Genomic DNA, 15,498 nt, shown 5'->3' on the forward strand with positions numbered 1-15,498 from the left:
TCCATATACAATCAATGTTTGAGGTGGATTTGCGCATGTGCATGGGAATAGTACAATGTAGTTCAGTAAAGAAGTTTGCAGATCGAAGTAATACGACAGGTTTGTTCACAGTCCTTTGAATTCATATAAACAGGTTTATGTGCTGTTAACAGAAAAAGTATAAGATATTGTCATCTGCATTTTATGAGGATGGTTGCGTATCGGTGTCGATGATAATCGATGACAGCTCTTTTGCAATTGATCATTATTCTCATACGTTTGACATCATATATACTTATAAAATAGAATGTCAGAATTGTCCCTTCTGGGGCCCCTTGACTCAAAACGTATACAATTTATAGATTTTAGATTTTCAAGTGATAGCTATACAAGTTTTATCATATTGAATATCGTTCCATACACATAGGCTTTTTTTTTCCTTTTTGAGTAAATATTTTATTTGACAAAGGAAACACACACCGCTGTGTGACCCTCCTCTCTATAGCTTGTATAGCAAGAAGCCGGCAAGCCCATATTTAAACGTGAAGTTTCTAACTTGTGTTCACCGCTCAAAGTGGTCTCCAAAGTAGACTCTCATTTGACAACGTTCTCTGTCAAATTGTTTCTTTCTTTCTTTTCTCTTCGAAAGCATTATTTCACAGCCAACGGACCGAACACGTTTTCACGTCGACATCTTGTGTACGATCTAAAATTAGCTTGTCACATCACGTGTTATGAATATTTAAAGATGGGCGTTTACTGACCGAGCCGCCAGTAAAAAAAATAATTAGATTTTATATTTAATACTTTTAATTGCGTTTGATTTTAACTGTATAATTTGCGGAAAGTGCATAACTTTAGTAGCTTGATGGAAAAACGCAAACAGTTCTTTCTTTTAAATGTTTCATTTCAAACGGCATATATACTTTTAAAGTAAAGATTAATTTCATGGACAAGAAGCATCAGGGTCAATCTCACAGACTTCTTATACAAATAAGTAAAGATCACCCAACGGATTGAACTGGTGAGTTATATATGGTAATGAAATATTCAACGAAGAATTCTAGACGGTTGTTCTCAATGATTACCCAATTAGTCGGAGCGTGACACGCTAAAATTCATTAATACCCTGTTTACGCTTATACAATATTGGCCTTTTGTAAGTCAGTAAGATATTAGTATGAAGCATACAGGGGCAATACTAAACCATGGGGGACCAGTTTTCACGTGATCTGCCAAGATGTTGCGTGACCATGTGGTGTTCTAGACAAACGGAAATCTCCATTTCGGACAAAAACGATCGAACATCTTTGTTTTGTGAACAAAATGTGTAAAGTGTGTAAATATAAGTATCGGATATACCAGAAACAGATTAGGTTTCTTCAGTTAAAATCTGGCAAATCACGACCGCTTTTTTCAACATGGCGTCTTTTGGTTATTTATCGACTTACAGAACCTCAAAGAAAACGCACTCATTCAAATTTCTTGGAAATGGTCTCACAAGGAAAACTCGATTAAGCTAAATGGCATTCAAGAAATTAGATCTACGACTTTAACAATAGTTCCTTTAATGTGATTGGCCGTGTTCTTCTCGGCGAAAGAACGCGGGCCCATATAATCGAGTTACTCCCTAACTAACAGTGATTACTAGGGACGGGCGGGCGCTAAATGAATGTACCTCGTAAAGAGCCGGCTTCTGCTTGTCTGACCGAATCAGCTTCAGCAGTATCGTGTCCGCGGAGGGAAAAGTCCCCCCAACCTAGAAGTCCGGATACTGATTTCCTTTTGGGATTCTGGGAATTCTGTCTTCACGCACCGATTATCTTAAGTCTTTGTCGGATTTGCTTTCATACATCACTTTTATCCTCTTTCAATCGTTAGGCAACCAAACGATTACAAAAGGCCCTCTTTGATTGGTCAACAGTTTCCACCGGAGGAGACGAATATACTTTTGGGTCGTTTTAAAAGTTCGGATGTATTTTACAAGACACAAAGGGTATTGTTGAGGAAGTAAAATAGAATATGGCTTTTAAAACATAAAAGAGTTATTGATTGCAAATAAAGAGCTAATGAAACACTGACGTAATAAGTTTATGGCGCATTCAGTTTCCCCCGGGGGTGTTATTCATCGCTAATCCCTTGACTTACCTTGTGCCAAGAGCATCAGAAACAAGAAACACACGAAGAACCTTTCGTCAGCATCCATGTCTCATGTCAGCAACACCTTAAAACAACCAAAAAGTATTTCATTTCAATCGTTACAAAAAAGACCAATTCCTGTAAGTTGTTTATAACAAACAGTCTAAATTTACATATAATTCTTAAAAGGGAGTTACGGGTGGCTTGCATGTTTGATAGATTCTGATGATACGCTTTCACAAAACAAAGATGTTGATCAAACAAATACTGGTTATCAAATTTGTTTGAAACACTAGTTATTCTGAATAAAATCCAACGATGTCTCTCAAGCAGAGAAAGAGTTAATGCTGAAGGCTTTTTGGTACATTGCAATACAGAAACATCAAAAAGAATATCGAATCATACGTTGATTCAAAACCGTGTCGGGAATTTCTAGACGGGTCGTCCAAGTCTTGATAAGTTATGTAAAGACATTTATCATGTGGAGGTCAGTGGAAGGCTGGCGTGTTTTGCTTTGGGTTTCTTTTATTGATACAGCGTTACATGATAAAACATAAAAAGAAAGAAAGTGAATTGAGTTTTATTTCTTTCTTTCAGGCCACCCGCTACGAATGGTGTATATTTGATGAGTAAGCTCCGAGTAAGATTAGATTGCGGAGACAGAATCAAACTTTAATGAAGACAACCTGAGGCGTCGGTGTAGCCCTCCATCAATAACAGGTAAATCCCGAGGTGATCCGAGTCACACCATCTCCCTATGAAACGTCTCAAGGAATGAGATTGAACTAATTAACTTGGTGTCGGGTTCCAAGGAATATACAAATGTATCTTTTTATATTTTCATAATTTTGTTCTGGATATTCAACTGACTTAAGTCCTTTTTAACACGAACAGCATTTTTGATTATAGAAGTAGTTAACAAGCAATACGTCACGACATCTGATTATGTAAAACTTTTGAAGTGATCATTCAGATTGATTCCTTTTTCACGTGTAGGATGTGGAATTAAAGTTTTAGAAACCAGAGAAATACTCTTGTCTGTGTTCTGCAGTAACTACACTTTTTCAGTTCGTTTAGAGAAGGTTTGAGTAAATATTTGCCGTGTCATTATTACAATGTTAGATTGAAGAGCTTTTAATTGACTAATGACTGTCCGGTTGTCTTAAAATGATGTCCCTATTGACGTCCGGGTATCGCGTTTCCACCGTTATGGTTCTTCTCTTTATAGTAACCCAATTAACTCTTAACAAAAGTTTAAATCATTCGGATTTAGGCAAATTTTATTGTATAGAATGACATCAGGAACCTGGAAAGATTAATTTACAAAGCTTTTTTAGTTACTGTCACATGTCAATTGGGAGTGTTGCATGCTTGCAAAAGCTTTTTTTAAAGTCTGAATAGGAATCGATAGCCTATACATGTTGATGTGGAAGTCGGAGAGAGATGGCTTGAATTATTGGTAAAACATGTACAGAAGATAGTATGTCCATTAAATCGCCCTTTTATTTCCCCCAGTAAAATCACGGAAGACCCACCGCGGGTGGTTGAGTGCGTACCCAGCAAGACTGACATCGAATTGACTAAACGGTAGCATCATCTATTATAGATCAATGCTCACTTGAAACGGTTGTGTTCTGGGTGAAACTCGTGTTTCTGGAGACTGATCAGAGCACTACAGGTGAAACATTAATGTGACTTTGATTGTTCTTTGTGAAATAGTAAAAAGGTACACCAAAGGCGTACTTCATCCACCAAAGCGATTACCCGCTTATCAAGTCAAAGCCTTAAATTACTCGTCATGACCCAGTTTTCCTTGATTCATACTTCAAATGATAACTCCATTAATTCACCTTTAATTTTTGATACGCAAACAGCGTCAACTTTATATTCTTTTTTTAAACAAATTCAAGTTTGGTTTAATTACATAACATGCTCTTCAATAACAAACTGGATTCGCTTACTGAATTAACTACAGTTTTATATTTGTTTTTCATTTCAAAAGGAATTTGAAATACATTGCTTATTTAAATGTTAGCAAAAATTTGATACGATGAATTTTATATAAATTGAAGATTATTTTTATAGTTCCAGTAAAGTAAAAAAAAAATAAATCCTGTAGTTAGCATTTTACAATTGAAAGACTCAATATATTTTTATTCAAAACTGATATTCTAATAATTTGATACAAATATAAGTCTAAATTTAAAAAAAATGATTAAAATGATTCAACTTCAAATACCAAATCATTTCATTCTTTCAAAAATCATTCGGTACTTCACAAAAGTACATTATATTTATTCGAACAAAAACGGAAAATTGATATTTACTAGTATATAAAGAAGTCTTACCTTATCAGATTCCCAGATAAAGTGTATGCATTGATTCCCTGGAAATCACTTTTCATTTTTATCATTGCATAGCAAAACAAACTTTCTTTTAGGAAAAAGAACTAGTATGTGCAATCAATTTTTTCTTTATGGCTCGGACCGATTTTGTCCAAAATGTACTATACACGAGGTATTTACTCTCTGGTAGCATCCATTTAAACATAAGGACTTTGATGAGTTGGAAGAGACATGGTATCGACTATGTACAAAGTCAACAGATCGCAGTGATCTAGGAGTAAAGAAGTGGGGGCCTTTAAATCACTCTGTAAACATGGTCTTCAAATGGATACATTGCTTGCAGTGCTATTGGTAAGGGAAGCAACTTAACACTTGAATTTTTTTTAATAACAGGAATGTATAAATTTCCCTAGGCCTTGTTCGAATTTATTTTAAAAGTACACCAATAGAAGTTCTATGTATGTTAAAACTAATCAACAAAAACTGTGATTTTAAAAAATTATATAGCGTAGGTTTTTTTGTGTTTATTTAGACACTTGCTTGATTCAAATTCTAGGTAAAAAAAAATAAACTGCAAAAGTCCTTTTCCTTCCAAAAAATGAAATAAATTAAAAATTCAACTTACCGGTTTTAAGATTATTTTAGATATCCGTTGGAGACATAATCTTTTTGTCAGTCAGACGTAATGGCTAACTTGTGTTTCTTCACACCATCATCAAGGTGTTGCAGTGTTCCAAGGGCAATCAACAGGGGAGGTAGTATTGTGGAGAGAATTGTAAAGTAATTTCTTTCATGAAAATTTGATGAAGCAGTATCTTAGAGCTAACATAAAATTAGGATTTAAGCTGTCTGTCCTACGTAGAATCAGATTCCATCACACTGGTTTAAAATTAGCAAAAAATCCCAAACTTTTTCACTTGCTTTTCAAATTGAAAACATCCGTGAAAAAGGTTTTTTGATAATTTGGAAGCAAGTCATTCGTTTTGCTATTTTTTTCTCATCACTGAATAAGGATATTTTTTTTTTTACGGAGAGCGGGTGGGTTTACAGAATGTACCAACCAATCGAATCCCTGGCCAGTCTACGCCTGGTGATGGGGCTGATTTAATGCTAAATTAAATTTTCTCGTATTGCGAACCTCAATACACCATCCCAAGCCGCAAAGAATCGGCAATGTTTTATGCAAGTGATATTCGATTTGTTTATAGATCTAATCAATTTTCTCATCGCTACTCTCATCGGAAGCTTAGTCCGCATTAGTTACACATTAGGCAGTAGAACATTGATTTCATTTAGCTAATCGCTCATAACAGTCATAATTTTCACGTTTTGACCATTGTTATAAAATGGCTGCGAGTCGCTCATAGTGATACGAGAGAAGTCTTTGCAATTACCCTATGTTTGGTTTTTTTTCCTGTACAGGCTTTAGTTTATTTAACGTTCTGTAAAGAATAGCAAAGCTATCGACTTCCTGGAGATACCAAGTCCGCCGGGGATTTAAGTTTTACAACTCCTTCTTTAGCACGACTTGATTGTAAAAAAAAAACCCAAAATCAAACGTTTGGTGATTTTATACTAGAGAGGAAATACCCAGAGCGTTCTTCTAAAATACGTACATTGTCACGCGTCTTTTTAAGCAAATAATTATAAAGCTACTTGAAACGCCAAACAAATTACTATTTTTATGAGAAAATATTGTATTTGTAATATGATAACTATTGATGTCGTAATAATTCAACTTAGAATATACGATATCTTAATAAAAAAAAACGGCTCTTTCGTTCTAGAAAATTCTTGAAGGAACCGCCGACTCCGAAAAAGAAATATTTGCGGTCCTAAGCGACGTTTAGTTTTCATCCGACATTGATGGGTTTATTAGAGAGATACCGTGCCTCGATACCAAGTCCTTTGTTTGTGCAATGTTCCACGATGGCGGAGTCCCAGGATTTCTTAAGAACCATCACTTCCTCCTCTGTAAACTTGATATCGCAGCCATATCAAGACGAGCGGCGGTAAAACTTACTCTACAACATTAGCTTTTCTCTCTAAAATGGCTTAAAACAACTTTTCTGTTGCGACATTTATTTGATCATCATCAATTTTCAGAAGGACTGAATAAGTGTTTGCCCGGTTCCTGCAAGATGTCTTGAAGATAAAGAGCCCAGATTTACTAGGAATGGCAGCTGTTGTAGCTCAGAGTGAGCGCAGTGTCATGACGTATTACGACTAATGGTCTCCTCAAATTGGGTATATTCCTTACCAGGTGCCATCTGATGACCCATAAATGTACCATTTCTAGAGCAATGTCGTTAAAAATTATCAAAAGAAATTATAGTTGCGATATACGTGTAATTCATATTAAGGTACACATCTGCTTCAACTAAATGTATATTTATACAGTTTGATACTATACACATTTTATCATACCGCTATATTTCGTATATGATATATAGCTTATATTATAAGTGTAAAATCATACATACTGTAAAATGCAGCCCATGGGATATGGCGATTTTGCGCACGGTTACAAATCATTGTTGAAATCGTCTCTGTTGGATTGCTCTTCAGATTTCAAATAAAACCGTAAAGTATTTACGTAACTGTCGACTGTCTCCTGAGGGGACAGACTAAAATCAGTCTCACCACTGTTCTTACTGATCATAATTCACAGTCTCTAGTCCATTCTTTTGATTGCTATTAAATCCTAATGAAAGCTATTACAAGATAATTAAAGGAATCTTAAAATGAATGCGAGAATGAAAAGTAAGTAAACAACATTAAAAAAGAAAAATAAGTTCGATACAATTGAAATCCATCCATTTAATGAAGATTTTTTATTGCTGACCAAATCATAAATTATAAACAAATGGATCGCCTTACCCTCGTTTATCATTGTTTTCTTTATTTATCAAAAATTACTATATAAGGACTTTAAGCTTTTAAAAAGACCAAAACAACACTTCCCATTGAATCATATCGACCTCCAAAAGGGATCTCAACATGTAATATACTGTAAGTCTCAACATTCGGAGATAATATTTCCTGAAATATAGCTTCCCCAAATTGTCCATTTAAATTCTCTTGTGTATATTATGTCAAAACAATAGAAAGCGTCGGCCATTACTTTGTGATTTGTGGCGGGAATTCTACACAAGCTTGTTCTCCGCTTCGATGCTTTATGATTTTTTTTTTCGGTTATTGTCTGTTTATAGACAATTTTAATCATCGTCTAGCCAAAAATCCACAAAACGAAAAAATGCAATCGAAGAATAAAATAGTAAATCTTGATTTATTTATTGATTGGGCGGAACGGAAATCGGAGTCTGGCAATATTATGTTAACTTTGTATGTAGCTTTATCAATATTTACTTATCGACGGAAATTTAAAACAATCAGAATTAGTACAACACGGTATATTCTGATGTTGTATGGTTTACTCCATCGAGACATTAGCCATTTGTTATCAATTTTTTCTAAATACACTAAAACGAAATACCAACGAAATCATACTTTTTTTGGCTAAAAGCCTCACAAAAATTGTAACAGACATTCAAGGAGTTTACATTGTCATAAAATCATATGTTGGTATATAATAATTGGTATATCATGAAGATGTGCAATAAGTCTTAATATTTTTACTTAGTATTGGAGCCATCTAATAACGAAAAATTGAGGGGCTTTTTTTCTTTAGCTTCTATAAAATCATTTAACTTCGAGAAGGTCAATTTACCTGAAAATAAATATTTTCTATGATTCATTGGGATGTAATTTCCTTGTGTACAATTGATATATTAAGACTTATTCCATACTTCATTTGAGATATAAACGAGGCCAATGGGTACCAAATTAATTAAATTCTAATGATTCCAAGTAATTTACATTTAATTCATTATTTGAATTCATAATATTGACTTTTAGCATATTGTTATATGATGGCTATACTTGGATTTTTTTTTATTTTGGCTAAGGGGTTGGGAATATGTTTTGTTAGCTTCTGATATTTGATACATGCTTATACGTTAGTTTCAAATACAACTGGACTAATATGTGGCGAGACTTTATTTAACTATCAAGTAAAATTAGATTACAACAGGAAATCATCTTTGCTTCGAAATATTCATGTACGATGCGGACAAGAGAGAACGAATTAACGGACATGACACTAGCAATTAACATAGTCTGATAATTACTTTAAGCAGTCTGTTAATAGGACCCCAGTTCGAAAGAATTCAATTTGAGATTACGCCTAAATTACTTGTAGGAGATGACAAAACAGCAGACTGCCGTAAAATACCAATCTTCACCACGTAAAATTTACATACCCAAGATGGCAAATTTTGCACCCGTCTAAAGAGCAGTTTATAAAAAAAATCATTTATGCCATATCATAGGCAATTGTTTTTAGAGTGTATAAAGTCTTTCCGCCATTGTTTCAAGTGTGTTTCGTCAAACAGGGAGATATATACCTTTGCAAATCAAATTCTGACGGAAAAATAATAACTTCCAAGTTAAATATTCTTCCTTACCTAAATGCCAAAAAAGCAGTTTCTTCCGGATTCATATTATTTCCTATAGCATAGGTCTTGAACAAAAAATAAATTTCCCATTTTAACAATCATTATTATATGAAAATCCAACGAAAATCATTTTCATTCTGGGAACTTTTATTTCTTCTAGAAACTAAACAATTCGTTACAGTTTTGATGAGCATATGATTTCATGCCATAAGAATAGAAGAACGTGAATCCTGATTATTTAAGGAATAAGGAATCATTCTTTGAGTATTATGATGTAATAATTTCGGTCAGGGCGGGGTCAAATCCAATAAAACCCTCGTTAGCGGGTTATGTAATTTTTTCTGCAATGATCGCTACCTTCATAACCCACATGAATCACCAAAGAAAGCATTTTATTATCAAAATTTATATTTACATCTTTCTGTTAACAAATTAATAAATTGATTGTAATAGGTAAGTAAAAATTCACTAAAATACTGTTAATGTACATCAGTACGTTAGCAAAAAGAAACAGCCAAATTGTCCCCTATTGGAATTTGAGTCTGACATCATCATGATTATTTAGTGCAGTTCGTGATATTTCTTAGGTCGCTGTAGGTTTTGACCAATCGATAAAAAGGCTGTGTAGATACCGGTCTGGTTGTTTCTATAGAGCTAGGAATTAAACTATAAGTTTCGGTAAGAAATAGAGGGAATTATACTCGGTGAATGTAAATATGGCAGGAAAATATCTCGGATTGGTTCGCGATTCCGTATGTCGGTATCACTGTGTATGAATACAATCGGATTTGTTATGAAACAGGGGTAAAAGTCTCAGTAGGATTCTCCGAGTATAGTATACTAAAGTATACATTTTCGTGGGTAGCTGATTTTTTGCTTATTCGTGAGGATGTAATTTCGAGGAGGTGTTGGTTTTCAGTTTCAGTAAGAAAACCAACTCTTTCAAAAGTTGTAACGCAATGTAACGAGGATTTAAATTCGCGGATTAGGGCTACTAACAATCACCACGAAAATTGAGCCATCACGAATTCTAATGAAATCAGATTCCATAGTATTTTACTGCAAAGGTCGCTACCTTCAGTATGAACGACCCGAGACTTATAAAAAAAATCGAGAGAAGGAAGCAATTTCTTGACAGACTGTAGTACTTTTTTACAGTCTCACAGTCCTCATTAACATCGATTATGTTTACTTTTAACGCATTTAACCAAGATTTAATTCCAAACACCAGCTAATAAATGGCGTCTCGCGGGGGCCCTCAGACTTACTGTGGGTGTCAAACTGAATACAGTTAGATGATGTCATCTCCACATAAACCCCGATTTTTTTATGAGAAAAGAACCCAAGAGTTCTATTCAGAGATCAGCACCTAAAAAACGCGCACAAACGCATTTTAATCTTCTTGAGATTAGAAAAGGAAATTTAAATAATTTTTTGCATTGTTAAGCCGCTACGAAATTGAACGCAACCCAAAGTGTTGGTTTTGACATTTTTTATGTTTTAAAACTGAATAAGAAAATAAGAAGAAGTATAATATATATTTACCTGATAGAATCCGATTGGTAACATACATGTAAGATTTCATGTAAATGTCTTTTTAAAGTTACAAACTCAGTTTCCATAATGCTTTGGGGCATAGTTATCGTTATGAAGTGTAACACTTTGCACCGTTTTGGTGTCACTAAAACTTCGTACACTATTTAAGTTGCTCAACTCGCGAATACTAATATTCAGTTCATGATGAGTCATGTTTAAAAAAAGCTGCATCTGAAGGGTCTTTCTCTAGTTTGTCAAATTCTGGTTTGTCATAATTGCCTCCGTTAAAGACTTACAATGCTGAATATAAAAAGAAGTGCGCCGCCCGGGAATCGAACCCGGGTCGCAAGAATGGGAATCTTGCATGATACCACTACACCAGCGGCGCATATATGGTAACAAAAACATCATATTGCCTGAACCGGGTATTTATTTTAAAACATTTCAAAAACGTCTTAAATATACAACAATATCAGCATTGTTACAAAAAAACCATTCATACACTTTTTGCAACCCCTACAACTTTTCTAAAACTGTCTTTACTCCAAGTGAACAGTTATCTTATTTATATTGAGCATTATTATCTTTATCTATTACAACATTTAGCAACGTTCTTGTGTCACAAAAAGTAGGTGAACTGTATTAAGTCTCTCCCCTTGTGATAAAGACGAAGCGATAACGAAATATTCAGTTCACGGTTGGTCATCCAAAATTGCTGCAGTAATTGGTCAAATTCTGTTTTGCCATAACTGTCCAAACAAGAGAATATTTTTTCAGTATTAAAAAACACAAATGCGCCGCCCGGGAATCGAACCCGGGTCGCAAGAATGGGAATCTTGCATGATACCACTACACCAGCGGCGCACATGTTTCGTAGAATTAATCAAAACCGGGTATTATAGAGCAGTTCTTTTTTAAAAAATGGTTCCTTTTTATACCATTTAGGAAAGTGAACATAATTCACAATTTACCCTTAAACTTTATTACCTGTCCATGGTCAGTTATAAATTAACCCGTTTTCTGGGGTTTTTTTCCGGGTATTTTCAAAAGTTTACTAAAAAAGAAGCAGACTATGTGCTATCAATGTAAGATTTGAAACAGCAATTTCTGTTCCTTTGTACAAACTATCAAGTTAATTAACATATACTAGTAATGGAAAAGAATAAAACATGTTATCTGGTTTTCCTTCGTTAATTCCTACAAAATCAATTTGCTGCCGCAACATAGACCATAAGAATTCACATACCGAAGACCAGCCAGCGATGATGCTATTCGTCGCATATAGACTGCTCATAATCTCAAGTGTCGTCGCTGAACCCAAGGGCCAATCCTTGCACCAAAGACATCGTCCGGACGCTTTCAGTGGACTATAACTCCACGGAATTGTCGGCATGACAAGTGGCGGAATATCATCTTAAATTACGAATGCAGGTTTTTCATACAAGAAGAGAGTTTAGTGCAAGCAATGAGAACGCTATTTCGATATTGTATGAAAAAAGGGGTTCCTTGGGAGGACCAAGCAACATGGCATTGGACTGTTCAAAATCTTGACCTCACTGTGTTTCAACATATTGGTCCAGGTTGCGGCTATGGTGTAATAGCGGCCCAATATATCGACAATGTTCTTCAACCTTTTCTTGTGCCACCTTTTGCCCCCAACACCAAATCCAGACTTGTGTACACACAGCGAAATTAACTAAAGACTTCCTGGAGCAAAGTGATGCAAATGTAAAGCCTTGACCAGATGTCAGTCCAGATTTTAACCCTATTGAAAACTTGGGGACACCTCAATGACAGTCATCAAATGCCCGATTCAGACCATGTACAGACAGTTCGCTGCAGTAATCAACGGCAATGGATAACACACTTGCCATTGAGTACAAAGATACTTATTATGTAATCATCAAAATGTTTTATTTACTTCTTGAATCCACTCAATATTCATATAAAACAACTCCCGCCAAATAAAACAGCGAGTATTTTGCTGTTGTAACAGCTGTCGGGAAACGAAATCCAGTGGCATTTTCTTTTCTTCGGGTGTTAATTTGATTGTTCTTCAAAAGGAACAAGAGGGAGGTTAGTTTAAATCATACATTCACAAGAAGATAACAATGGTTTGCTTCTTTTATAATCGGTATTTTATATTACAGGTGCATAACCATCGTTTTATATTTCGATATTTTTGGTATATCAGTATTTCGAATTGATATTTTTTTCTATACGACAATTTAAGTTAACGCCTCACGCCGACCATTGACTTCAACTAGATATAAAGAAATGCATAAAGAAATAGAAATGGATTTCACAAATTAAGACTTGCAAATATTTATAGTAAGATCAAATTTCTACATAAAGTAATTCTAGAAGGCACTAAAGAAGTTTAAGTTGACTAGCTTACTTTTCTTGCACATATGTATCCCTAGAAGGAGGATAGGGCGGTAACAGTTGCTTATAAATTCTCTATCTTTATGTGTGATGTTTTTGCCTCTGCTCAATTTTCTTCAGGTCCGAAGTAAGGACTCGACGTCAAGTATTCTTTTACCATGTTTCGTTGTAAGGCTTTCTTTGTGATGTTTGTGTTTGTTTTTCTTGGAGTATGCCCTATCAGTTCCATCTGCTGATGGTAATTTTCACTGGTTGTTATTTGGTCCTCCTCCCAAGTCTATGTTGCTGATGATATCTGGTGACCTTTTCCAAAAGAGTTTTTTCAGACCCGTGTTTACAAATACCTGGATGTTTAATTTATTTCCATTATTCAAATACATGTATACAAAATTACTTACTCCACAGTTGTCTTATATATCTGAGCTTGGTGCTTGTTCTTAATATTTTGCTTCTCCACACTAGTCAGCTTAATGAGCCTTCCATTTCCTTGCCTTGATGTCTCCATTTGTAATGCACTGACAATACTTCTTAAAAAGGTAAAATCTTTTATGTCCTTAAATTCGACCCTTTTCCATGGCAGCTTCCAGCTTGTGGGTCAGCAGTGGTGGCCAATCCACTACTCGATTGATTCCAACTTCAAGCACAGATCATCGCGACGGTGCCATATCCAGCATAATGACCTTTCTGCTGCTTCTCTCAGTCTTCTTATTGCTCTCTTGCGTTCTCTTCCTGATGGTCCTTTTCTTGTGAGCAGCTTCTACATCGATTGCACAGGGAACCGTCTGCAACCAACACCAACGGAAAACAGCCGAGAGCACCTTCCTCTGCCCTTGCAATCTACCATGAGGTATGCATACTTATGTTTTTTTCTCTTTTGTGTCTTTTCACAATTTTCTCCCTGTGGCACAGTCTTCGAACGCTGGACACTAATACTGCGTCTGATTGTAGATCAATTTACATGATATCAGAAAAAAAACGTCCTTTCTAGATTCAATCGGAGCTCCAAGGCATGCTCTCTGTCCAGCAATGATGTCAGCCTTGCCGCTATTGTATCAGCTATTGTTTCTCCTTGATCACAAATCTGATCTTTCTTTACTTCGTGTCTGATGGTCGTTTCCTTTTTCTCTCCACCTCCAGCACGTCAGCCAGCTCCCGCAGGACTTTGTCAAATCGTCTATTATATCTCTCCTGAGTCAGAACTACTAGTACTTGGCATACTGATAGAATTTGTGCAATTATCTCTCTCTTTTCACACAGCTTAAGGGTTGGGTCTTCGCTTTGTTTCCACTTTTGCAAGGTTGCAGGAGATAGGAATTATCAAACACTGACCTCAGTAGAAATGAGATTCTAAACTGTTCCTTCACAGTTCTGTCCAGATAGTTTCCCGCTCTGGTTAGTCTTACTTCATCCACACCTCCCGTTTGCTCTTGATTTCCCTTGATCTTCCTGTATGCGCCTTTCTTCAACCTAAACCATAATGCTTCTCTCTGCGCATGCTGCTGATGCTTTTTACTCGTGCTGAAAATGTGACATTCCCTCGCCTTAGTGCCCAGTGCTTGTGATTCCAGTGATTCCTCGTAAGTGCTGCATACTCTTTGCTTTGTCCACTGATGTTTTTGCTGACCACTTTCTTCCTGTTCTTGTTTGATTTCTGCTCTAGCAATCCTGTCATCTGCTGGGTCTTTTAAAGTCATCACCAGTCGGCATATCGCTACTATGAATTCTTCAACCACACTGGAAACTGATATCCGGTATTGGGTTGAGTTGCTGTAGAGTCCAGTTAATGTAAATGATGGTGGAACTCTAACCCATATCCTCAGATACCCACTCACTTTCCTTTCTTTCGACTGTAGTAGTTACAACTTCATCGAAATAAAGAGGCCACATTAGTCTTGGAAGGGTCCCATTCTGATATATCTAAGCCTTATAATTTCATGGTATTTTATATTATTTGGGGACATTGTACATCCTGTGACTATCAAATTCTCTGCTCTCTGCCAAGATGTGGTGTAATCATCAAGCGTGAATCGGATCTGTATTCATCTGAAGCAGCTCCTGACAATCTCCTGAAGATTTCCTGGTATTGTATACGGTACAGCTCCATCGCCGATCCGATCAGCTAGTGGGGAACAGATCGATCCATAGGCGTTGCTAGGTCTAACCATACTGATGCAAACTTTTCTTTCCTCACTTGGCCTCCTTAATGAATTCGCTCATAACACTGTTGATTGTCATAAATTTCTTTTATTTCGGCACAGAATACCCCTCTGCATCTTCCCAGTATAGTTCCTTTCCTCTAATTACACGGTAAAGTTGCCATAATTTTCCAAGTAAAGTTGGACATTTTTTATACGCTATGAATGGTACCCCATGTATAGGCATTGGAATAAAACCGTAAAAGCGTTTATAATTTTCGAATGCTTAGTTGGGAACGTCTTCTTACAAGTCCCTCTGTAGTGAAGTTTATTTAATAGTCTCTGTCTCAGCGGTAGCGGATTCAGAACGTCTAATTTTAGATTGAGTCTCTGCATAAGGACGTTTACTGGACAAACGAAGCTTAATGCGATACAAAAGACCTTTAAAGGGATTATTAAAGC

At 35.8% G+C, this 15,498-nt stretch overlaps 1 protein-coding gene and 2 non-coding genes across 4 annotated transcripts in view; all 3 read right to left on the bottom strand.

The window, feature by feature from the left end:
* Positions 1–5,683, bottom strand: part of LOC105320974 (uncharacterized) — a 28,416-nt gene extending 22,733 nt beyond the window's left edge. The window contains exons 1-2 of one of the 2 annotated variants that reach the window (XM_034444996.2): positions 5,089–5,683; positions 2,128–2,203 (exon numbers count right to left, since the gene is read on the bottom strand). In XM_034444996.2, the coding sequence (XP_034300887.2) occupies positions 2,128–2,185 (58 nt within the window). In that variant the 5' untranslated portion in view covers positions 2,186–2,203; positions 5,089–5,683. Of the gene's footprint in view, positions 1–2,127; positions 2,204–4,466; positions 4,736–5,088 lie in introns of those variants that run through there. The other variant, XM_034444997.2, reaches the window with a different exon arrangement.
* A 5,150-nt stretch (positions 5,684–10,833) lies between these two features.
* Positions 10,834–10,904, bottom strand: Trnag-ccc (transfer RNA glycine (anticodon CCC)). The gene has a single exon. It is a non-coding gene; the product is annotated as a tRNA-Gly (tRNA).
* Positions 10,905–11,309: 405 nt separating this feature from the next.
* Trnag-ccc (transfer RNA glycine (anticodon CCC)) lies at positions 11,310–11,380 on the bottom strand. Its single transcript has one exon. It is a non-coding gene; the product is annotated as a tRNA-Gly (tRNA).
* Positions 11,381–15,498: the final 4,118 nt, after the last annotated feature.

Source organism: Magallana gigas, chromosome 2, assembly GCF_963853765.1.
Source record: "Magallana gigas chromosome 2, xbMagGiga1.1, whole genome shotgun sequence".
Taxonomy (NCBI): Eukaryota; Metazoa; Mollusca; class Bivalvia; order Ostreida; family Ostreidae; genus Magallana; species Magallana gigas.